The sequence below is a fragment of the Sphaeramia orbicularis genome, chromosome 16 (assembly GCF_902148855.1).
Source record: "Sphaeramia orbicularis chromosome 16, fSphaOr1.1, whole genome shotgun sequence".
Taxonomy (NCBI): Eukaryota; Metazoa; Chordata; class Actinopteri; order Kurtiformes; family Apogonidae; genus Sphaeramia; species Sphaeramia orbicularis.
This window is the reverse complement of record NC_043972.1, coordinates 28556706-28582742: the sequence shown is the minus strand read 5'-3', so window position 1 is coordinate 28582742 and position 26037 is coordinate 28556706. Positions and strand designations below refer to the sequence as shown.

General features: G+C 37.1%; 1 protein-coding gene across 4 annotated transcripts in view; it reads right to left on the bottom strand.

Moving 5' to 3' along the window:
* Positions 1 to 26037, bottom strand: part of LOC115435362 (F-actin-uncapping protein LRRC16A-like) — a 91558-nt gene that overhangs the window by 16026 nt on the left and 49495 nt on the right. For 2 of the 4 annotated variants that reach the window (XM_030157715.1, XM_030157717.1), the window contains exons 10-30: positions 21401 to 21489; positions 20826 to 20920; positions 19549 to 19635; positions 17777 to 17880; positions 15723 to 15800; positions 15190 to 15266; positions 12863 to 12967; positions 12511 to 12580; positions 11436 to 11447; positions 9743 to 9824; positions 9080 to 9179; positions 8694 to 8748; positions 4923 to 5095; positions 4554 to 4622; positions 3178 to 3271; positions 2961 to 3059; positions 2470 to 2598; positions 2188 to 2319; positions 1926 to 2101; positions 1128 to 1215; positions 603 to 746 (exon numbers count right to left, since the gene is read on the bottom strand). In XM_030157715.1, coding sequence (XP_030013575.1) covers positions 603 to 746; positions 1128 to 1215; positions 1926 to 2101; positions 2188 to 2319; positions 2470 to 2598; positions 2961 to 3059; positions 3178 to 3271; positions 4554 to 4622; positions 4923 to 5095; positions 8694 to 8748; positions 9080 to 9179; positions 9743 to 9824; positions 11436 to 11447; positions 12511 to 12580; positions 12863 to 12967; positions 15190 to 15266; positions 15723 to 15800; positions 17777 to 17880; positions 19549 to 19635; positions 20826 to 20920; positions 21401 to 21489 — 2058 coding nt within the window. The remainder of the gene's footprint in view (positions 1 to 602; positions 747 to 1127; positions 1216 to 1925; positions 2102 to 2187; positions 2320 to 2469; positions 2599 to 2960; positions 3060 to 3177; positions 3272 to 4553; positions 4623 to 4922; positions 5096 to 8693; positions 8749 to 9079; positions 9180 to 9742; positions 9825 to 11435; positions 11448 to 12510; positions 12581 to 12862; positions 12968 to 15189; positions 15267 to 15722; positions 15801 to 17776; positions 17881 to 19548; positions 19636 to 20825; positions 20921 to 21400; positions 21490 to 26037) is intronic. The other 2 variants (XM_030157716.1, XM_030157718.1) reach the window with 1 other exon arrangement.

Genomic DNA, 26037 nt, shown 5'->3' with positions numbered 1-26037 from the left:
TAACATCGGTATCAGCATGCAAATTGTCATTTTAGATATAAGTGGTGGCCCAGAATGCTTTTTTTTTTTTTAAATCAGCACATACCTAATAAATATGAACAAACAGAACTCAGTGGATATTAGTTTCTCATTTTATTTTTGTGTAATCACAGATATTTTCACATAATTCAATTTCCTTGCATTCTTAATACCAGAATACATTTTTTCTAGAGCAGGCCAACATTAAGCCTGATGAAATTACTTCAATATCATTATTATTTTTTATTTATTTAGTTTGTTACAGGGTAGTGTGTATTGGCTTAGTTGCAAAGAACAAGATGCATGCACCAGGTGTAGCAGAGAAGCTAATTTCCATCTGTTTTAGGTACTTACTTGGCTAGCAAGAAAAATAAAACATGTTGACTATTTATGAATTCGTCATACTTCAGTTAGTTAGGTGTCTTTATTTAAGAATTATAAGACAAATACTCTTTATACTGGTTTCTACTTTTAACTTAACTAGTGTTGATTTTTCACAAATAAAAGTTTGTGCAAGGTCAATGTCCAATTTACTATACATACACATAAATATTCGTTACACATCCCACTTTGATAAAACCTACCATAAAGCCCGTCTCCAGGTCTTCCAGCCGCTCACCCTCCAGTATCTCTGTCGATGCCCGTTTTGGAATCTTCTCCTCGGGGACATCCAGATCCACAGACTCCTGCTGCATCAAGGGACGACCTCGTCTCACCAGATGATCTGCCTGAAAGGAGGAAAGAGAGATTTAGGTTTTAGATTTACATTTTTTCACTTTGAACAGATAAAAAATTAATCAACAAAACAAGAGTTACCAGGATTATATGAAACTAATTCTCGAGATATTAAATAAATAAATATCCATGTTGGACTAAGAAGAAGTAAACAAAAAGGAGTACAAAAGAAGAAGCATAATCAAATTTTTGTTTGTGTGTCTTATTTACACTTTTCATTTACAGGAAGAGAAATGGGACAGAAGTGATGTGATGTGAGAAGAAAAAAACATTGAAGAAATTAAGAATAGACAGAGAAAAAGTAAAATTTGAAAAGAGTGGTCAGATTTGACAAATCACTGAACAACTTGAGTCCACTTTGTTTATATTCTTACCAGTGTATGTTGTGAAGAAGAGAGAGCTTCCAAAATCTCGTCAACAATGCGATCAGACAAGAAGGACGCTAAACTCAGCTTCACCTCACTGATAAAAAAAAGAATGTTAGAGATTTAACAAAGACTGAGAATATATAGGCTACACCAAGGGTGTCAAAAATATGGCCTGCTGGCCAAAACTGGCCTGCCAAAGGGTCCGATTTGGTTCATGGGGTGAATTTGTGAAATGTGAAATTTTGTTATTGTACAAGTAATGCGACAGTGTGGAGTATGTATCTCTGTTATATGTCTTACACGCTTACACAGGGTCTTAATGCGGGGGTACCACCCATGTTGACAAACACTGTACTAGTCCAAGTGCTTGCATTTTGACATGGGGGGGAATCTGCGGCATCTGCTTTGTGCTAATAGCCAGTGAGTCCATGTTTTTTCAAGATTTTTTTCCCCTCCCATCCTGTGCTTACGCCCCCATTTTAGTGTAAAAAAATAACATTTGTTCACAAAAAATGTGAATAACCCAAACAAATATGAACAACATGAAATGTTTTAAGACAAATAAGTGCAAATTTAACAACATTGTACCTGTTACTAAATGTTCTGTGCATTTGTAGATCCAATATTTGTTTAAAAGGCTAGCTTGTAGATGTTTGATGATTTTCATAACATGATTTAACTTTTTAATTTTCAGTATTGCACTGGTCTGACCCACTTCAGATCACATTGGGTTGTATGTGGCCCCTGAACTAAAATGAGTTCCTCTGACCACCTCAGATATACGCATTACACCCCCATACACACCTGATCTTGTTGATAATATCCACCCCTGACTGCTCCAGGAGGGTTTTGGTTACAAAACTCTTCGGTACAACCATCTTGGACGAGCTGGACTTCACTAGGTCTTGACGGAGATTACTCCTCTTCATCACATGGGGACACAGAGCCTCTGCTGCATCCACCATAGACTCCAGTAGAGTCTGTAGAATAGAGGTCAGGGGTAAACTCATGTGTCTGCCAGTGGCTTTAGTTGGATTCTTTTTTTTTTTTTTTCATATATATGTACCTGCAGTTGTTGGTCCATGACGGTCGTCACCTCCCCCGCCATAGACTCCAGTTTCTCCTGAATGGGCCCCATGGAGGAGCTGTTCACCTCCTCTCTGGAAGCCGATCCGAGATGATAGAGGTTAGGGAGCAGCTGGAAAAACACACAGGAGGATAATGAGTCAGTTATTGCTTAGGAGTAGAAATTTAACTGATCATACATATGCATGAGTATGTAGGAATTATAGAAAGAATATGAGAAAAGACCTGACAAAAAAACCCAGCATAATATTTTATTGCTCACAGTCTTGGAATTCCTCGCATCTTTGATGAGGTTTTCAGCTGCTTTGACATCCTCCAAAATGTTGTCTGCCTCCGAGTTTCTCAGAGAGTTCAAGTGGTCCTGAACCTTGACACATATCCGGTCAATCATCTACAAAACAAAAACATAGTATTAATGTTTGTGTGTAAGACATTAGAGGATTAGTCCATCCAGTGTATTTCTTTACTAACACTAGCATCAGTATTAAGGTTTTGGTTTCATTCATATTCATGTTGGATCTAGAGGAAATTACACAGAAATATTATAGTAAGAAATGCATAAAGTATTTAAAAGCTTAAACAATCCCTCAAAAAACATAAAAACAAAGAAAAACAACAGTGAGCAACAGTATAATACAGAAAACAAGACTGTAACTGTACTGAATTTGTCTGCATCATCTATGTTTGGTCAAACCCTAATATTCACACTACATATTAAGTCGTTAATATCTGTATTTGTGTTTGTTTTCACACCTGTTGTGTGGTTGTGGTTACGATGCCTTGTTGTAGTCGATAGGCCTGTTCCTGTAAGTATTTTCTGGTTTCATGATTCCTGTATAGATAATTCTCAATCTGAGGAAAGAAACACAAAACCACAAAGTGAAAAAGATGTTATAAAGTCATTGATTTTTGTTTCCTACATTGTCTATTTTCCAATGACAGCCCATTCCAAGAAAACGCAAGGCGATACCTTTAGTAAGGCGTCTTCTGTTTTCTCGGGGTTTGCTTTCAGAGCCTGGGAGGCATCGATGATTGGGATCGGCATAAAACGAATGGTGAAGTTCCTGATGCACACAAGCCAGAGGACAAAAGGACACATTTAGTTCAGATTTTAGTGGATAGAAAAAACACATAATTAAGTCGAACACAGTGGCAAGTACTTAAAAAAATAGAGGAAAAAAAGACATAACAGAAACAAGACATCATAATCCTCTGAAGAACAAAAGAGCACAAAAGTCCATTTGCAATTTTGAAAGTCTGTATTTGCATATTATAAGATTTTCTATATGATGATTGAAAGATGAAATGATGAATTCATCAAAGAACCCTTTTGTATGAATGTGGTAATGAAATTGAGTTAAATTGTGCATCATGAATGTATTACAAAGGTTAGTCGTGTTGTAATAGAGGTCACTGCTCTGTTAATATTTATGTAGCAACAGATATAACAATATCAAGATTTCTGGACCATAGAATTTCTGCTGACACTTTTCTTAAAACCATCAGTTTTACTATTGAACAGTAATGCACATGAAGATTCTAATGTTAAGCATTATTAAAGATTTTGTGACCAAAACAACAACAACAAATACATGACAAATAAGGAAATTGACTGAATGGAACAAAAGCACACATTCAGTCTGTCCACTGCTGGTGTTCTTTATTCTATTCAAGCACAGCGGCAAGAAAAAAAAAAAAAGAAAATTGTTATTTCAATAATGAAATACAGAGACTCGGAGGGGAAAAGGGAAGATGTGCTGCCGGGAGAATATGATAAACAGGGTGAGAAGATGAGAAAGAGGTAGATGTACAGATGTGTCCCAGAAGCAAATTTATTTTATGCACATGTCATTTCTGTTTTGGACACAGAGCATTCACACCCACAGACAGGAGAAACAACAGATAAAAACATCCATATGTACTTTCTGTCTGTCTGTCCTTGTGTTCAGTTCTACTCCTTCCCCTTTGTCAGCATTTCTCCTCCTGCTGTTTTCTCTTTGTTGTTATATTGTCTGTGTTTGTCACTCTTTCCTCTCTTGGGGTTCCTTCCTCTCATCTTCTTTCCTCTTCATGTCTAAACACACCTCGAGGTTTCCTTCTGCTTAGCTATGTGGAGTTACATCTCCGGTAAACTAAAATATCTAACCATGCATTTGTGTCTTGTGTAGTTTGTGTGTAATATACAAGAGAAACTGCAATGAATCTGTGCTGTTAGAATATGGGGAATAAAGTGCGCCCTCCCTTTTGTCACTTGATGTAAAAGTCCAACAAACCAGCAAACAGCAGCTCATGGTACATGTAAATCAATGTGTCCAATTATAAACAGATACAGACTGTAATACTTACTTTTCCAGAGCGGCTGCTACATCCTGTAGACCCTGGGGGCTAGCGTTGTTCCTATCCCAGATCACAGTCCTGAGAACATGAAATAGGAAGTTAAACAACCAAGGAACCTGATATCTGCCTTTGGCTCCACAAAATTAGTTTTTTTTTCTAAAGACAGTGAGTCATAGAAGCATATTTTCTTTCTTCATTGCTCCCCTATGCAGCTAATCCAACTGAAGTTTGCATAGATGTTATTAAATGAGGATATGATACAAGTCTGAGGCCACATGTTGACGCACTAACTGCATGTCTGTCATCCCATAACTGTCAGTGAGTGTTATGAGGTGAGTCATATTTTACTGGGGCACAGTTTCTTACATATACACTCACCTGAGTTTGGAGTTGATCTGCAGAGCCTTGGCCAGCATTTTGGCTCCCATGTCTCCCATGGCATTTCCACTGATGTCGAGCCTCGTAAGCGACGTGTTGCTGCCGAGGGCGTTCAGAACGATGGTCAGGTCGCTCTTTAGTCTGGAGTCGGCTAGGGATAGGGAGGTGAGGGGCTGTGGGGGGGAGGATTGATGAGAAAGACAGGGAAAAGTGCAACAAGAGGATTCATATTCTGACAACAATACACAATGATATACAGTGTAATTACACCTGACTATTATATTCAGTTTGTCTGACATTGTTACACAAACACAAAAGCCCTCTGCTTATCAGTCACATACAGGCCATTAAGAAGCAGAAGTGATGAGCTGCTCTCCATGTGTAATTATGTTGAGCTTTAGAAAATTGAATAATATACATCATGTATGCAGATGGTCTTGTCTTGGCTGCTCTTGTAAATCACAACTAAATGTATCATGTTAAACTGTAAACACTTGTTTTCTTTTCTGTGTTTTGTAAAACTGTGCATCCCTTAAGTGGAAACCCAACAGGGAAATCCCAATAAAATCTTTATCAGCAGATCAAATGGACTTTAATGCAAGAAAATGTGCAAGAGCACGTTGCTAAAATGTCAGCGATATTACCATCAAAAGCTCCAACAGGCAAAACATAACATTCAATTATGGATCAAGTGGATTTTTTTATGATGTGGGAATGATACCAGGGTTTACAAACCCCCAACCGAGCCCATCTGCTCACCAGCTTTGAGCTGCTCTATGATGCATGCCATTTACACAGCTAGAGACCCCTGGTCTGTGATCTGCCTTCAATGGGCCAGTCATTGACACTGGGACACTTCTAGTAAAAATGCACACACACAGTGATGTTTTACTCATTTTAAGGAAGATCACATTGAGTTACACCCCGAAGAACTACATTAACATTAACCATAACCCTTTATGTTTTTGTCCATTTTTATGGTGCATTTATGGTATGTCAAAGCAGTGATGAATTGGAATGATTTCATGATTTCGTCTAAGAAACTGTAAAAACCCCCAAAAAACTCCAATATGCGCAAAGACAGTATAACTTTAAGAAAGAGAACATATAAAAATCTGATCTATCTACAAGTGAATAAACCCTATATGTGGCATTTAACAAGACAAAATCTAAATTTGATTTCTGAGTAGGAGCCTCTCGCCTCCACATGGATTAACATGATTTGATGTCGTGACTGCAGTGGTGCACACACATGAAAATAAACAAAGTACCATAAAAAACATTCACATTTTGAAATAATCTGTGTCTGTGTTTGTGCATGTTTTCGCTGTAAATGGTTCAGTACTGACTAATACATGACTGTTTCCCTCTTTATTGAAGCTTTTGTTTTTGAACTGGATTAATTTAAAAAATGTTATTTATGGGATATATTTTGGCTGTAGTGGTAAAAATCTGTATATGTGCTGACGTGGGTGAAAACATGGCATCAATATGGTTATAAAAAAACTCATAAAATTACTTTTTTATGTTGAGTCTGAGGATGCAGAGGAAATTATTTACTGCGTGCATGTGCAGTTGTGAGGCACACAGCAGACATTTAACATGCAAATTTAAATAGGTACACGTTTATGCACCACTAGCTACGGTAGCTAATTCTCTCTCTGATGCTCGAGAGGAGAAATGAGATTCCTATCGCTTGGTTTCCAGACTGTTTGTAAGCTGAACAAGAATACAAATTTTGACTACAAAGTGTCCTACACAAGCAGGACAGAAATCAGTGCACCAGTTACCTCTGGAATTAACAGCAGAAGGAGTAATATCTACAATGGCAACATCTGTACGCTGTGCCTGCTAAAGTAATTGCCAGCTACATCCCTCCCTGTGGCTGAAGCAATGGACTTTGATCAGTGATAGCAGCTAATTTCTCAGCCCTTATTAATTATTAAAATTAAGAAATCGTTTTTCTGGGTTTGCATGCATGTCCTGTTTAATAAAGCCGAAGAAATTAAAACTGCGGTCCAAGACATGCAAATAAAAGCGGCTGTTCATGAGACACAACGAGCCTATTTAATGGCCATCTACAAAATGATAAATTATCTTTAGTGCTGGGATGAACCTCTGTCCTGCTGTGTGTTTAGTTGGATAATATCTTATGTTTCCACTATGGTTTGGCATGTTTTTCTAGAGGTAATGTACTCACCTTCTCTTTCTCAAACACTATAATACTGTTCATGTTAGGTATAAATGATGATGAGATGAGTTGTTTCTATTCCATATATTCCTCATCTCTCACAATTTTCTCAGTCCCGTAGAAACACTTTTTGCGAGATATGATCTTGGTGCATTAGTGGAACTGACGTAAACCTTCTCACCAATTACATACACTATGTGTGTCTTCTGACAGCCAGAGGCAGCTGGGTGATAGCTTAGGTCTAATTGCCTGGACCCCGATTAAAACACAGAACACAACAGGGAAAATGTGCTGCTTGGAGTTATGTCTATGTGTGTGTGTTGTGTGTATTTGTGTGTGTTGTACCTTGTTATCTCTACAGAGCTTCACCTATCTGTGTCTAAACGTCAGTTCTAGTTGAGAGTTTTCTAAAAGATAACGCACTTGCTTCTCTCTAATAACACACAAGCAAAGTGTAAACACACAACATACAAGTACACACTTTGCACTTTAGCAATATTACCCATAGGCCTCTGGCGTAAACACATCTCAGCCCTTTGCCACTACCTCATATCCAACATCTGTACATCCTTTGACCTGCCACCTTTAACCTGATACTATCTCTTTTTCTCTATCCATCTGTCAAGTGTCACCCTTTCTTCTTTTTTTTCATTCTTTGTGTTGTAGCATCTGCACAGCCAGATAACCAGCTCATCACACACATAATAAAACACACACGTCTACACACTAACTGCGAGCACCGAGAGACCAATCCAGCACAGAGTATTTCAATCTAGCAAATCTAGTTCTGTGGGCGACAAAGAAGGGCAGACACCGGGGCAAAATTTGTTACAGCTCCCACGATGGCGACAGAGATAAAATGAACAAGACGGATTGAGGGAAAGGAGGCAGGAAAGAGCTGGAGATGATCCTTTTATTTCACAGGAGAGTTTTTTTTGTTTTAGGAAAGGCCTACTCTGTTTTTATATGTGCTTCACTTCTAAACTGAGACGGCATTGGTGCAATAGTCTGTATATCTTATAATGTGCACAAATTCTGTATCTCCTTTTTATTGTATTTATTCTATATGTTGTGTGTATGTTGTAGGCTTGTGTTATATGGATTTGTGTCTGCAATTAAATTTATTATTATTATTATTACAATCACTGATAAAGAGCGATATATATATATATATTCAGGTGGGGACGAAACTGTGACTGTGTACGATAATGAAAAGCTATGAACAAGAATGGGATTTGAGATGCAAGAATTCACCCAAAAGCCACCATTACTTTATACTAAATATATTTCAAAGCAAATAAAGTGATGTATAAAAGGATCCTAAACTAAAATCAGATAACTTCATGCAACTGAAAAGAAAAAAAAAAGTTTGACATGACTACTTAAGTGCAACTCTCAACACTTTAGGGGAATTCCCTTTACGCCGTCTTCCAGTGCAGAGGTCAAAGGTCAGCAGAGGAGCAGCTGGTGCAGATTCAGTTATATGCTCATGAATGCTTTATACTCGCTGTATCTGTGTCAATTACCACTTGGCTGCTGCTCCAAACAAAGGCAAAAGGAGAAGGAAATAAAAAACTCACCGACTCTTCCTCCTGGATCATATGGACCAGACTGTCCAACACTGGAGCGAGGTTTCTACATCAGACAGACACAAAAAGACAATCACTTACACCAGATCATGACATAGACTTTAATTTCTATGCAACGTTCTCTCTTTTTACAATGTGTTTAGTAAGTGGTAAACAGAAAGGCATGGGGACAAAGTCAGCGCAAAGCAATGCATTACAACACAAGATTTTAATACCGTGAATTTTTTTTGGGATTAAACCCTGCAATTTATTTAATGTGTTTTTGATTTGATGTAATGGCAGACATTAGACGGAGCAGTGACGCACACAAATGCATCAAACCCAGGTCTATTTATTTCACACACACCCCCCCCCTTATCTCAGCTTCACATGCTTACTTTGACTTGATATTGTTGAAGTTCTTGCCCAGAGACAGGTGTCTGATGGACCGGTTTTTAGCCAACCACACCAGTAGAGTAGACAGGTCGGAGTCCAGGCCTAGAAATACAAAAATAGGAGTTAAGAATTATTGACAAATATTAACCAAAATTTGATATATTTGTACTATTTCCAATGTCATTTGCACTACTCTCATGCTATTTGCACTACTTAATTCTATATATACAGGGTGTCCCATAAGTCTCCATACATAGGAAAAATAAACATTTCTTGACATAAACCATTTTTATTTATATAATATGCTCTATATGACTGCCATTTTGTCGGGAACACATTTCAATGCGCGTCTGCTGAAGAACTATAAAGAAGAAATATAAAGAAATACATGTTAGAACCATATATGTATGGAATGTATTATGTCTCCTATGTATGGAGACTTATGGGACACCCTGTATATATATTTTTTACAAACATTCCTAGTTTTAATACTTTTATTTTTCCTAATGTAAATAAGTGTGCCTTCTTACTGTTTTTTTGCTGTGCCTTGTAATTTCTTGCACTAAACTGGAGAGCTCTACCTCAATTTTGTTGTACTTGTACAATGACAGCAAAGAGATTCTGATTTTAATATGCGAACAGAAAGATGAAGGTAAGGCCTGTACCATTGTCAGAGATATCCAGACTGGAAATGTTTGGGATCTCAGCAATACACCCTTCAAGGATCTGGGAGCCTCCTGACCGCAGCTGTGAACACAAGTGGGTAAACTTTATATAAACACATACAATCGATCAGAAACAAAGAAGAGAAGTCTCACTGTAAGGAACTAGTGTAAAGAGGCTAAACCGCATACAACTGATTATACATTCCTATGAGAATTCATCCAGAGAAAGGTGATTTCAGAACAGTTTCCACTGGGCTAATATTTATGCTAATTTAACATCTAAGGAAATAAAGTATTACCCTAAAAATATATATATGGATAAAAATATTTTTAAATATCATGCAAAGACAACAAAACAGACTAAAAATCATGTTAGTTTGTTTTTGACAAGCTGGTTTCAGTCATTTATCAAAATTTTTTTTTCAGCTAAAATCTTCATTGAAGAAAAATGACTCAAAATAGGATCACACAGAACAGGTAATGCTTGGAAAATATATTAATTTGTCCTTCAAACAGTATTATTTTTCTTGTAATTTGTCTGATCATGTATCACCAGAATTGTGTATTTTGTCAGTTTTCCAATTTTTGTCCAGCTATGTTTCTTACACCCTCAGTTTATGTCAGTGTTTCCACTTTCAAAGTTTTTTTCCACGACTGACTAGTAGGTGGTTGTTAATCTTACACTAGTTCCTCTTTAAAGCTTTGTTACTTGGTACTAACAGTATTTTGAAAAGATAACTGTCACTTCTGTTTTTATCCAAGAAACTACAAATATAAAGAATCTTGCAACTCATACGAATCTCATATCCTGGTATTTCCTGTAACGCGTCATGCATCATTTCCTAAACCACAGTTATTCTCGAACAATTTCAAAACATATCATGAACTCCATATGATCCACACTCTCTCCAACATTTATGATGTTGGTTTAACTCTTGACTTTTCATCTTTGGTGTAATGAAGAAACGTATCAGATGAATATATTCGCAAATTGGTGAATGTGTGGTGAATCGCAGACATGTCATCTTGTTCATTTCTGCAATTTCCATATTAAATTCCTTCTCCTATTTCTCTTTTATATACTGTACTCAAATGTTTGTCATTGAGTTTTAATGCTTTAATGCACCATCATTATTGTTCTGTTATTTGCCGACGGCATCTCTAAACGAGCAGTAAATAATGTTGCAGTTGTACATGGACAGAGAAGAACTTGAGAGTGAATTTAAGGATTTTTGACAGTTGAATAATCTCCATAAAAATCAGTGTATTGTGGATATGGATTACTGACATAAGCAAGAGTGACAGTTATGAGCTAGTAATGGAGTTGGCAAATGTCATAAAAAATGACCAGTTCCTGACACAAAACAGACTCATGAACAATTTCACCAAGTACATGAGCTACAAGCTTCCAAATATAATATTTAAAAAGGACCACTAGTGTTAAAAATGAACATGGTAATGGAAACTGAGACACTTTAAAATAACAACATAGATGGTCCAGAAAACAGCATCCAAACACTGCCCACTTCTTTATTTTGTGTGATGGGAATGATGGGAAAATGGCTTTAAAAAACAAAAACAAACCAAACAATAAGATCTGTGGAAAATAAAGTGTCTGCCAAAAAAGGGGAAATGAATAAAAAAGAGGAGGAATGTGATGTTAATTATTTAGAGCAAATAGCTCAGTACTTACACAATGGCCAAGCTTACAGAGGCATTAGAGGGGAGAGAAGAGCAAGTCAGGGCCAAGCCAACAATTACACACAACAAAACACACAGATGCTTAATGATCATACTTTTACTGGAGCATTCGCACACAAACACACACTCACCAGCAGCTCTTGTCACAGAGACACACATTTGTACAAACACACTCAACAGGGAGCCATACACAGTCCTTATTTTGCATGCTGACAGCCTACTCAGCGCACAGTTTTTTGGGCTGCCTCCACCAAAACGGTTCATTAAAGCTTCAAAAAGGACGGAACACATCATTTCCACCCGCATCTTCAATCTGGGAAGATTTCTATGGGAATTTCAAACTGGATTTCCTGTGTAATTTGCATTCATATGTTATCTTTGGCGATCCCATTGAATTTGCAACAAGCTGTCTTTTTCTGGTTGAGCAGGGGGAGGAGATGAAGGTTGTGTATGTGGGTGAGCTGTGATGAAACAATTAAAGGGGGAAGCTCATGCCCCCCCCTCACCCTTTTCTCACTCTGTTCATCTCTCCCCCCTCCACCTCTGTCTGCTGGCGGCCAAATATTCCATTATACAGCCTCTTAACAGTGTCACTGGCCTGTCAAATGGTTTTGGAGTGGATCCAAAAAAGCTGATTGTGTTGGATGAGCGTTACATCCAAACTATTAAAAACCACACTCAGAAAACTTGAGCTGAGAGAAGCTACTACAACTAGAGATAGAAAGGATGAAGGTAAAAAGATAATAAAGCTGATATTCATCTTTGATTGCCTGGATGACTAGTTAATAAATGCACCTAATTCATCAACTGTACATAGGAAATTAAAGCATTTTCGTAAAAATCCAACATGGAATGCTGCACTGAAAAACTGCTAAAATCTGAATTTGAATGAGCAAGGAGATGTCTTTCTTCCCGCACCGTTTTACTCTTTGCATTCACATCAAACGATACGATTCATTTCCAGAGCCAAAAAGGAAATGAGCCAGGTATAAATATTCACATCAAGATGTTAAGTTGAAATTAATTTATTCCAAAAACACAAGTAGCGTACTGTCTCTCGCTCTTACCTCACAGCAGCTCAGGTCTAAAGACACATCCTTCAGATTGGGGTTACTGGCCAGGCCAAGAAGAAGTGCTCTAAAAAAAAAAAAAAAAAAAAAAACAGAAAATTTTACATAATTTCAGATAAAATAAATCCTAAAATAAGAATGATAAAAAGGAAATCAATTGGAAACTTTTAAGGATGTATGTTTTCATAACCTAAATGGTATGAAAATCACTGTCGGATTCATTTCCTTTATCTTTTTTTAAAAAAATGGTTTCTACAAGGTTATTTTCAGGTTTAAATACAACATCCAAATGTGGGACAGAAGAAGCTGCTCTTCAGACACATTAAATGTGAATGAAGTGTTGTCTCACTTGAGGGCCTCTGGTGGCAGCTTGGTTCCCGACACGTTGATGGAGCTGAGAGACATGGCACTGCTGAAGAAGTGCTTAAATGACGGCGGCACCTCTTTGCCTTTCCTACAAGAAAGAAATGAAGAGCATAATGACACAAATACATACATGTTTAAGATAATTTTTCATTTGCTGTTTCTTTTCATCTAATACTGAGACTACTGTAGTTTTTATAGACCCCGTACAACCCTAGAGCAGTGATTCCACAACATGAACAGGGACAAAACTTTATAAAATTACATTTTTTTCATCTTGTTATGTCTTTTACATCATTTTGGTCCATTACATTATTTTCATCTCTGTGTGTATTCTATATCTGAGTCCTCTTCTATACATTTCTCATAATTTTGTTGAGCTCTACATGTATTAAACCCTTCCAGGAGACTCCTTCTTCTCTTCTTCTCTTCTTTCTTAAATTAGGAAAATGAATTCACATTTCATATCATTTTGACCCTATAAAAACAGCTTGCAGTGGTCTGTGCAACTTTATACTGTATTTCTGCTCTACTCTGCTATATCTCAGAGGCGAACACAGTGCTTTTTACTCCAATACACTGGTCTGACAGTTTTATTTACTTCTCAGATTAAAAGCTGTGTTTATGTCTTGGTGCGTCTTGTATATCTGAGGCCTCTAATCTAAATTTCTCATGATTTTGTTGAAGCTTGCATCTATAAAATACTTCCCAAGGACACTATTCTTTGCTAATTAGGAAAATGAATTCACATGTATGTTATTCTGACAGTTGGTGACTGTATAAAAACCGCTTTGACCCTACGTTTTGGAAAAGCAACCCTAAACCGTCTCAGTCTCCAGAGAAACTAAGGGTGTGTGCATCCACTCCTTTAGTTTTACTCCACTGCTGTCCCTCTTTCTCTTATTTCACACCTTTTCTCTGCTCATTTTTCTTAACCCCCCCTCGCTAGCATCCTCTGCTCCCCTGATGAAGCATTCAACTCCCCTGAGAGACACTGGAAAGAGAGATAATAATGGGAACACTCTACCCATCACCCATCTGTTACACATGACACACACACACGTGAAGTCATGTCTCTATCTTTGTCGGGACATCTTATTGACACAGTGTATTCCCTCATCTGTACATTAGATCTGGAACAAAAAATTTTAGCCATAACCTTAAAAGTGAATGCTGATCCCCAAATCCTAAGCCTATATGTCCGAACAATGCTCAAATGTCCTCCTAAAGATAGTCAATTTTACAGTACAACTTTAACATCCTTGCATCTGCACATCAATTCTGCGCATATTTACATCAGCTCACACATATACTCTGGACTGAAAAGCACATAGACTGATTTAGATGCTCCTGTCGTAAAAGATGTCTTCAACAATGGTCTTTCAATGGTGCTTGGCTCCTTTTCACAGAGAAAAAATTGAGTAAAAAAAAAAAAAAAAAAACCTCTTAAAACTCTATCTTTCTATCAAGACTTTTTTTTCTAAAGCAGCTGTAGATTAATGTGGAATGCATATCAGCATGAATCCCCCTTTGGGAGCTAAGCCCTTTCTTTGCAAGTAATTGATAATATCACAATCAGCTTCTGGATTTTTTTTGCAAAACAGCACACAAATGTTCCCATCTATGAGTCACCTTATATGGAGATAATAAAATTAATTGTCCAGAGGTTAGTGATCAGTTTCATTGACCTGGAATTTATCCTTGAACTTTTCAGCCTACCCTTTGACACACACTATCCAGTCAGTGCTTCATCTTTTTATGTCTGTAAAGGTACTTTGTCACCAGCAGGTGGCACACAAACAACCAAACACACAAAATTTTTAGAGAACAATCATATCAAGCCCCTCAATTCTGAAAACAAACTTCTAAGGGTATGACAGTCTAGTATTAAGCTGAAATGGTGGATAAGAAATGATTTGCATGCAGTGCAATAAAGACAGCTGGTGAAATATTGCTATGTACAAAAAAAACTGTTAGAAGGAGACGAATTTATATTAAAACAGCTTGGAAATACATCTGATATTTAAACAGACTATTCCAGCTCCAATTTATCAGAATGGTGCATGTAACGTGCAGATATCATCTCAGTTTTTTGTCCACATTCATTAAAAGCTGCAAGATGTGAAATGCATGACTCATTTAAACAGAAACAAATGTATTAAAAAAAAAAAAAAAAAAAAAAAAAAAAAAATCACCTCAACCTGCCTATGATTAGAATGTGAGTAAACAGGGCTGCTCATGACGGGTATCAACTATGCTTAATGTTCATTCCTGATCCCTTTTATACTTATATTATAAAAGACGTTTCTGTACCTGTGAGGGAAGACGCTCTTTGACACATTGAGAACAGACAGATGTTGGACCGAGCCTCGCAGCAGAGCAGAGCAAACCTGGAATGCACAAACAAAAACGTCACAATAACAGAACCTGAATTGCACGGGTTGGACGTGAGAGAAATAGAATATGATTTAGGAGCTAATCAATATATTCAGTGACAGGAAGACAGCTGGCTACATCTCAAACTAATCAATGAGCTGTATTTGGCTCCAGACCTGCATCAATACATCACATACAGTATTCAGACCACTTTGTACACAGTGGACAGAAACATGGATTGAGTGGGTGTATAAAATCGGATTACATTTGCTGCGACAGATATTAAAGCCGAGCACTTCATCTTACAATGCCGCGTAACGTTCAACGCTAATAGCTAATTGCATATTATATGTTTACAAAGACCTATTCTTTAATCTAAGGTGACCTGTTTAGTTAATTATTTGGCTATAAATATATATTTTTCTCTTTAAATCCAACAGAATATCATTTCAGTGTGTCTGGAGACTGACCTGGTCCAATGAGCAGTCGGTGTTGGACAGGTCAAGGGTTGCCAGGCTGTTTGGTTGACCCAGGAAGTTGAAGAAATGCTGGAAACAAAGCAACAGCAAATATTCAGAGGAAACCACGAGAGGCCATGTGATTGTGGAGGAATGTGACCTTCCTTTACCGAAGACTTTTTGTAACTTAATACGTGGTTCACAGGCGTCTACTGTGTACATACTAAAAGCTGTTACCTGTTTGCAGCTATGATATTTTATTGTCATGGATGTAATGTCATTGTTTGAGACAATTTTTCATTCATTTTTCTTTTGATCTAATACTCAGACTAAATTTCTGCGGACCTCCTTCAGGCCAGTGAGGACCTTTTATTATTCTTGGGGCAAAAAATTACAGCTACAACCCTAAAGTAGTGATTCCCTGACTTTTTTACCTTAAGACTCAAAAGATAAACAAGGACAGAAATGTGTAAACTGACATGTTTTTCATTGTGTTGTATTTTCTACATAATTACTGTCTTGTATGTTGATTTCATCTAGTTGAGTCTTTTACATGATTTTTGTCCTTTACATTATTTTCCTTCTCTCCTTCTATGACTAAGAGCTCTCCTCTTATGATTTTGTTGAGGTTCACATCTATCAAATACTTCCAGAATGCACTCTTCTTTTATCTTAATTAGGAAAATGAATTCACATATATTAGTCTGACAGTTTGTGACCCTATATAAACAGCTCTGTAATATTGTACTACAAGTAACCTGCAGTAAGTTGCTTTTACATCCTTGTATTTGCATTCTGTACAGATGTTGATTTTCTGACGCCCATTAGTGAAATGTAACCATGTACTTTTACTCAAGTACTAGACTGTTTTTCTATTTTATGTAAATTTATATGGTCTGACAGCTTTATTTACTTCTCAGATTAAAAGTTGTCATCCTCTTCCTGTGCTGTGAAAACCAAATGTTGATTTTAAATGTTTGTGATAAACTGAAGGATTAAGTGTTCCTTTGAGAATATCTCCTATGTCTTAAGCTAAATAAACTTTGTAAAACCCTTAGTATATTAGCATGAAAAAGCAGTTTCATGAAGATGAAACACAGCTGTTTTTCTCAGGTAATTAAAAGTTTGTTTTTTCAGAGGTATCAGTTGTGTGGTTCTCACAGAACAATGACTTTAGAAACATATAATTTTACAGAACATCCTCCAGAGACTCAGCAATGATTTTTTGTCCTCTGTAGGGGACAAGAGTTTCAGAGCTTTACTTGAAAAAAAAAAAAAATCTGAAAAAACGTTGCATCAAGCCATTTCCAATCAAGGTAGTTATTTAACCCATAAAGACCCAAACATCCACTGGTGACCAAAAGCATCTACTGATCTAAAATGTTTAATACCTGTTGATCCACTAACCCTATCAACACGCTGAAATAATTGGTGTAAAATACAGTTTGTCATCTTTTCATGGTCATCAGATATGACCCATTTGCACGCTCAGAAGCTCTGTAGTGAACGTGGAAGCACCATCATCTTCTACAACATTAATTCACCAGTGAAACCCACAGAGTTGGATCAATGACAGTGGACGGAAACACTGGGTTTATGCTCAGTTAAAGACATATTTTACCTGAAAATTCACCTTGCCTTCAGTTTCCTCTGTCTGATATAATAATCTTTGGAATTTACACTGAGCTTTAATGAACATCTACATGATCAGTAAATTAAATATAAGAAAAATACCTGGTTTTCACTTAAAAATGCAAAATACAGAAGATAATATCATAATAAATGGTGATAAATCACTTAAGAAAGGCTAAATATACAGAAAAAAATTATTTGGAAACTGCCACAAAAGAAGGACTGGGTCTTTATGGGTTAATGTAAAAGTAGCCAAAACTTCAGGTCTCGGGAGACTATGACACACTGCTGTTGATGAAACAACCCACAACAAATGAAGTCATTACAATGACCTCAACCTTGAACATCTACATCATCACTGTCAGTTTTAATCAACTACATCATTCACACCAGCTCTGAGTCAACCCAGAAACTGTTTGTGGTTGTGTTTGTACCTGCATGTCGTCTCCTCGGAGGATATTCCCTGAGAGGTCCAGATGGACCAGGCTGCTGGGGATGGACGGGTTGGCACTCAGTGACTGGCAAAGGCTGTTCACCCCTAAAACACGCACACGCACGCACGCACGCACACACGCACGTACACACACACACACACACACACACACACACACAGGCGGTGTCAGCATTATCACTACCCTCAAATCTCTACTTGATGTTTTGACAGCATATTGAAGGAAATAGCAGAGGAAATGAACAGTGGGTGAAGACAGGAAAGGTCAGGATCAGAATGTGGAATGAATACACAGAAAGAAAAAAGCATGCTTTCTCATGATTGTGGAAATGTAACACTATATTTTTGCCTGAGTTTTAATGCTATATATACAGCATGGAAACATAATAAAGGCGTGGTTGTGTAGCTAATAATCAAGTGTGTTTAAGAGAAAAAATGTGTGCCTTTGCACACATGGATGCATTTAGCACAGTTTGCACATGATATGAGTCAACTGTGCATTAAAACATAGATGTGTGTCATGTCTATCAGATGGTTTTCACATGCTCTGTTACACAGTCTGATTACGAATGCCTCAAAGTAAAGATGCAAGAAAAAGTAAAAAAAAAAAAAAAAAAAAAAAAAAAAAGAGAGATTTAGAAAATATGATTGACAAGTGAGTGACTTCACCAAGATAAACAGATGAGAAGAGATTAAAAAGAGAGAGATAAGAGTGAAAAAGGAAATTAAAACAAAGGATGGGGCAGGTTATCAAAGAATGTCACCCAATTTTAAACTCAAATTAAAGTATTTTAAAATATAGATTTGATCAAAATACTAATTACCCTGCCCCCCGAAGGGGAGGCAAGAGGTAGTGTTTTTGGTTCGATTTGGTTGTTAACACTCCAGCAGCAAAACTATTGATTGAATTTATACCAAATTGGATTTATAGATTGCCAGTGACCCAGAATAGATTTGGTTACATTTTGGGAAAAGTAGGTCAAAATTCAAATCTTTTTATTAAGTTTTAAAATCTTTTTTCTTCTCCCATTTACTTATAATGGGTGAAATTTCTAATGTCTATAAAAAACATCAGTTTTGTTTCAAATTACTTCAAACTTGCCACATATAGAGGCAATTGATATACTGACATCACCACACACATAGACATGATGACATCAGCTGGATCCATGCCAAAATAAACTGCAATACATGTGAGGGGCGGGGTTTGTTGTACCTGGCACCCCTTGTTTTCTGGTGTTGAAAGTGAAAAACATGCCTCTAAAAAAACAAAAAACACAAATGTCCTCAATTCTGCTGAGCGTCGGTGCTTTTTGGTGTCTAGATTATGGATCGGGTCTTTAGTGAGATGAGCAGGGCTCAGTTTAAGCAGCACAGGCCTCTCATCCACTGTGGAATATGATAGGTTTTTATTGATTGGCTGAGAGCTGAGCCTGTCCACTGTGGGTCCCTGAAGACAACTGCTGATGCTGGAGTGTTTACTTTGGATGAGATTCAAGAAATTTTACCTTTAAGCAATTGTTGACACTGACCCCATTTAATCCAGACGTTGTGAAAAGAACTACACAGCCTTCGCTTTGTCCATCCTCAAAAACAACCATTTCAATTATTCCCTTCATTGCACTACATTAAGGAATATTACTCAACAGAGATGTCTTTATTATGCAAAGCAGTTGTGTCTTCTGTATGTGAATAAATTGGTGTAAACATTCAGCATTTAGGCAGATGATCAGATGTTCACTTGGCTGATCCTACCTTTGGGTGATAGTGAGGTCTTGGAGAAGTTTAAATGCTTGAGACCCATACGGAGTTTGGCAAATTGAGCACCGAGCGAGGAGATACCTGCAGCAGGAGAAGCAGAAATACACGATGCAAGTTATCTTCATGGGGTATTTTTTTCTAAGTTTTACTCAAAAATCAGTTCTTCTTTATTAAAAATGTAACAGGTTATCCTTCTGTTAAAGGTTAAACACCATGCATCATAAACCAATATGACTTTTTGCTTCAATAAATCATCAAACTTTATTTTAAAGAACACTGACATTTTTTTGGTGTGTGTGTATAAACTATATGAATTTAATGTTGACAATCCCCTCCACCGATCCATATGGTAAATTTTACATGAGGACAAATAATCCAGAGGTCACTGAGCCCTGGGAATCAATTATATGTTTACATGTGACTGCCTGAATATTTGGTGAAATCTATCTTTAATTCATGCGTCCTGACCCAAGACGCCTTTAGAGAGAAGTAATGAAATATTAAAGTTTGTGCACTTGCTGCACTTTTACGAGGAAACTCAAACTGTCTACCTAATCATTAACCCTTAAACACCTCAGCAGCCGCCAGCACCCAAAAACATCTACTGATCTAAAACGTAATAAAAACCTAAACAACTTTAGAATCACTAATCCTATCAGTGCATGTTAATAATTGTGCTAAAATGCGGTTTCGAAGCTTTTCAGCAGAATCAGATATGACCCATTTGGACGTTCAGAGTCTCTGTAGTGAACAAGGAAACACTGTCATTTTCTGCAACACTGATTCACCAGAAAACCTATGTAGTTTGACAATTGATAGTGGTTGTAGTTGCTTGTTCTATGTTAAACTGATGACATATTTTGTTGAAAAGGTCCCTTTTTCTTCAGTTTTCTCTGTTTTTATATAATAACCTTTGAATTTACACTGAGCTTTTATGAACATCTATGCAATCAGTAAATTAAATACAATACATTTTCACTGTATAATGCAAAATGCAAAGAGTATTATTATGATCGATCATGACAAATTACTTTGAATATAGACGATTTTTTTTTTTTTTTTTAAATCACATGGAAGTTGGCAAAAAATCTTTAAGGGTTCATCTATCTCTTCATTCTTCTCAACAATTTCTCATTTGACAAAGAAAACTACATGCAATATGAGTAAAAATTAGAGCATGGAATTCAGTGAAATAGAGGAATTTCAGAGGTAAAGTGACTGTAAGAGCCCAGAGATGAGTACATTAGACCAGATTAGAGGAGATACTGTACCTCTGTCCTCCAGCGGGTTGTTGGCGAGATTAATGGTGGTGAGTCCTGAGCTGGGGTTATGGGCCAGGGCAGCAGCTAGCTTTTGGGCAAAATCACTGTGGAGTGTGACAGAGGAGGTACCATTATGTGTGTTCAACCAGCAGTCTATTAACATGTTTTTTTTAACAAATGAGACAGTGGAAATAAAATTAACTGAAATGCTACTTTAACACTGTAAAAAAAAGAGCGGAGTTCAGTAAAAGTAGCTGCCAAAAACATTCTGTGAGAGTATTATCGTCAAAAACAGCTGAATGCACTGAAACGGGGTCAAAAGGCCAAGAATGAACTGTGTGACTAGTCACAAAGTTAAAGATTTCCCTCATGGATTTAGCGAAAACAGACATCCAGGCATTATGAAAATCCATCCATAAAGTTTCAGTGGATGTCAAACTTCAGTGTGTGCACATGATTTTAAGTTAAGGCTTCAAAGGCAGAACAGAAATACCCTTCTCTGATAAGCCTGTGTAATCAAGCTTATCAGACTTTGCGTGGGTCACTTCCTCCAATGAAACAGAATAATGTTTGAATAATCTCACGTTTTGAGTCCTGCGTTGTCCAGAACCAACTCTTCCAGACGACTGGATCTGGCCACCACCCTAAGGATCTGCTCACACACATCTGCAGACTGAAAACACAAACATATGTACAAAGATGTCTATGGTGTACAGTACCAACAACAACAACAATAATAACAATAATAAAAATAATAATAATAATGAAGTTTATTTATATAGGACTTTTTGAAGATTTCAGATTGAAGATTTCAGACAGTGCTTTACAATAAAATCAAGTAAAATACATAGGCAAAAAAACCCTAAAAACAGATATATATACAGACACAGACATAAAAACACAAAACTACAGACACAGGCATAAAAATAGAAAGCAAATGGTCATAAAACCCACCCCTAACTAAAAGTCTAAACGAGAAGGTCTTCAGTTTCTTTTTTAAAAACTCAATCGAGTTTAAAGTGCCAGTGGCAACATATTCTGAAGTCTCAGGGACACTGCTTATAATGCTCGATGCATTGTTGCTTGCATTTCAAGTAACAATGCAGTAGAAGCTTTGCATTTAATACAATACATGAGTGTTCTTGCTTTGTGACTGAAATTGAATGATATATAACATGTTATGAGTCATTCTCATAGCCGTTCGGCAGATATTAGCACACTCTTCCATTTTTTTCACTCTTTTTATCAAAGGCATAAACATTATTCTAATTAGCTGAACTAGCTCCAAGGCCTAAACTGCCATTTTATCTAGAACAGCAAAGCTTGAACTGAAACATTCAAGGTCAGAAGAAAAGCACAGAACTATACTTTTGGGACGAATGATTCCCGCAAGTGATCTTGTACGAAAGGCAGCTAAACCACTGTGGAAAGCTGTTCATTTATGCTAATTAAAGCTGTTCAGGAGAAAGTAAAAAGCGGCAGAAATGTGAAGTCAGACCACTTCTCTCCAAGACCATTTATTCGTGACGAGGGGAGGCTGGGGACGGCAGACAGAGGAAGTCTCGCTTCTGTAATCTCACCACCGCAGGAGACACAGACAGAGGAGCAAAAGCACTCATATTTAGACGAAATTAAAAATTCAACAGTTTGATGTCCATGACCTACCTAGATGTTCACTGACCCACTTCACTGTGTGCTGCCTCAAATCCAAACATGTAGACAAACACACATTCAGTCTGTTTTACGACAGAAAATGTCTAATTATCTGCACCAACTCATGAGACAAACCCCGTCCCTCATAATAACAGAACTTTACTGCTGCACCGTAATGCTGTTATTCTTGGTAATTGACATTCCTGCTATAGGGGAGCGTCAGTGTGGTAAAACACTGGCAACATTGTCCCGAGTGTTATCTACAGTGAGGGGAGAGACAGAGGAAGAGATGGATGGAGAGAAAAAAGGGGAGGAGAGGGGGATAATGGAAAGAGAGACACAACGAGAGGAAGAAGAAGAAAAAGACAGAGACACTGTTGTTCGCATGTTTACAGAAGACAAATAAGAATGTTGGAGGCCAGCGATGGATGACAGATAATGCAGAAAAAGGAGGTATGAGGTTAGTGAGGGGTGAAATGGAGAAAAAGAGGGGTAAGAGGAGACGGTCATAGCACAACAGAAAGGCAGAAAGCTTACAAAGAAGCTGGTATTTTCCACAGGAGTCACAATAAAACCTGCTCAGTGGCCCCGTGGACATACGTATGGCACCGTTTATTACATGAGAAATAAGAGCCTTGTCATGCCGTGCTTTTCTGACCCTATGTTGTGATGAAATATTACACACTTTAACTGAAAATACGATGCAATCATGAGGCAGAGGTGGGTCTCTTATCATTGCAATCGTCTCCTCTAACCATCCTCCTCTCTCATTTTCAGCTCAGTGTCTTGATTAGGCCACAAGACAAACACTGATTGAACTGAAGATGAGCAGAATAATCCCTCGCTGTGATAGCCCTCTGAGTGTGTATGTGTGGTCCATGTGTTTATTACCGTTGTGTCCCCTTCCTTGAGTCATTTTTCCTCACGTTTTTGTCAGTTTCGCTTTCTTTCACCATCTATTCCCTCCTGTGTCAATGCTTAGCCACGTTTTAATCAGTTGTTTGCATCGTCTTATTTTGCATAGTCTGATTCATTGCTTCCTCTATGTAAAATAGTGCATTATTTCAATTTCTTGCACTAATTTCATGTACCTCTCAAAGACCTAAACAGCTACTGGTGACCAAAAGCATCTACTGATCTAAAATGTTTAATAATCCAACAGTACTACAATTAACTAATTTACATAATTCAGGTAAAATGCAGTTTATGGGCTTTTCAGTGGTGTCAGAAATTACCCATGTGGACGTTCAGAGGCTCCATTATGAACATAAAAGCATTGTCATCTTCCACACATTGATTCATGAATAAAACTCATCTGGTCTGACAAACGGCAGTGGTTGGAGACACTTGTTTTTATGTTCAGTTAATGATATATACTGCGAATCAATTATTTTTCTCAGTTTTGATATAGTAAGCTCTGAAATGACACTGACCTTTTGTGAACATCTACACAATCAGTATATAAAATAAACAAAAATACTTTATTTTCATTTAAAAATGCAAAATGCAGAGAAGAATATTGCCAATAAATCACTTAGTAGAGAAAAAACTTCATTTTCTATTAAAGTCTTGGGTTAAACTTTCTATAATACTGTCTCATATTAACCAGTTATGTTGTCCTATTTTGCACAATGTCTGTGTTACATTACTAGGATTTTATTCTCTTCCATCTGTTTTCTCTGTGCCAGTTTTAAATGTTATTGTAGTTTAATTTGATTTAACATCTGGCCAAGGAATAACACTTGAAAATTATCCATTTGCCCGACAGTGGCACATGTACAGTATTGCTGACTGATTTGCACTGTCCCTGAATAAATAAACAAATAAAACAAACTGTATTATGCGGATGTAAATTAGTTTCCACAGTAGGAAGAGGAAACAAAATGCAAGTCTCCACAACATTAATCATTAAATTTGAAGTGTTGTTTTAATGTTCTGGTTAGACATCTTGTAGTTAAAGTAAGTCTAAACGACATGAATATGACGTCCTCTGAACACGCTGTTACCCATTATACACACGTGTGCATTTTATCCACTTCACTGCACTTATCTATGTTTGATAGACATGATAAGGCTGTAATCTAAGACTGACGCTTTTGCACTTTTCTTCCCCATTTCCTTCCAACTTCCCATTTCTTTTATTTTTCCTTCTTTGAAATGCATGTAATTTTCTAAATATTTCTGAGGAAACAATAGGATCTGTACAGCTCCAGCACCGCAGGCTGACAGGCAGCGCTGTCCTCCAGTTGAACTTTAACATGTCAACAGATTTGGCAGGAACGTCATCCAGCATGTACTTGTGGAGAGTGAAGATTGGGTTCTCAAGTTGAAAATGTCACGTTTCTCCTTCAGTTCAGCCTCATTCTCTAAAACCTGATCTTTCTTTCCTGATACCTTCTGACTCACTTCCTTCTTCACTGGGCACACTTTTCCATTCGCTCTGTCCGCTGACCTCTAACACTGGCCTTTATGTTTCTGTCTCACTGCTCTGTTTACTGTCATCACTTTCTCTCTTTCACCCTCCTTTCTTCTTACTCCTCTAACTTGTTATTGTTTCCACTGGCACAAAATCAAGAACAATCCAAATGTGGCTCATGAGTCCATCACGCAGCCCTTGTTTTTCTACTTTCTCCAAATGTTAGCCTGCAAATGTGTGCACGCACAAAAAAAGAGAAAAAAAAAACCACAATGCTGCAGATCTCTTAAAAACAGACCATTCAGCATTTAACACTGTACAAAATCCATTAAAATACTAAAATGGGTTAAAAATCATACACTTTTTCAGGGATCAGAGAATAAATTGTACAAAATATGGCACCCCTTCTTGGTATTTTATGAGAAAACCACAACAATAATCTCTGAGTAGCCCCCCTCCTTTTTAAAAAAAAAATATAAATAAACAAATAAATTTATTGTATTAATTTTTTTATATATATTATTTATTTTCTTTTCCCTTGCTCTTTTTTCTATTGTCCTTTTTTTTTTTTTTAAATATTGTTCTTTTATACTGCACTTATTAATGCTGTTAAAACATGGTTGGTAATATTTTTTCTATAATTTTCATTCTGTCTTTCCATATACTTTTTCAGTAGATGTTTGTATCTCTTCTTGTCTGGAAAGGGTTATGTGTTGTGTCATGGGTGGATGTTGTTTAGAAAATCAAAAATCTCCTTCCTGTATGTGAACGTCTTATTCATGTTCTGTTATTAATAAAAAAGACCTTTGAAAGAAAGAAAAATCATACACTTTTTGTCCCAGATTACGCATTTATGCCTAAATATTTACAAAGAACAGAGAGGAACAGGACTGTAACATTCACTACGAAAGGACCTGTCCTGTGACAGAGGCATGAGATAATTGTTTGGACCCAGGAAGCTGTGTGTGGTAATTTGTGAGACTGAGCAAAGATTTGCAACAGAGAATCGGTAATGGAGTGCTGCAGGGGGGCAACAGCCTGAGACACTGAGCCCCTTTGTCTTCATAGGATTAAGAGTCTTATCACACAAGAACATTGGACTGATCCTCAGTCAACAGACAGGAGAGGAACAAAGGGAAATCATCTCTGCAT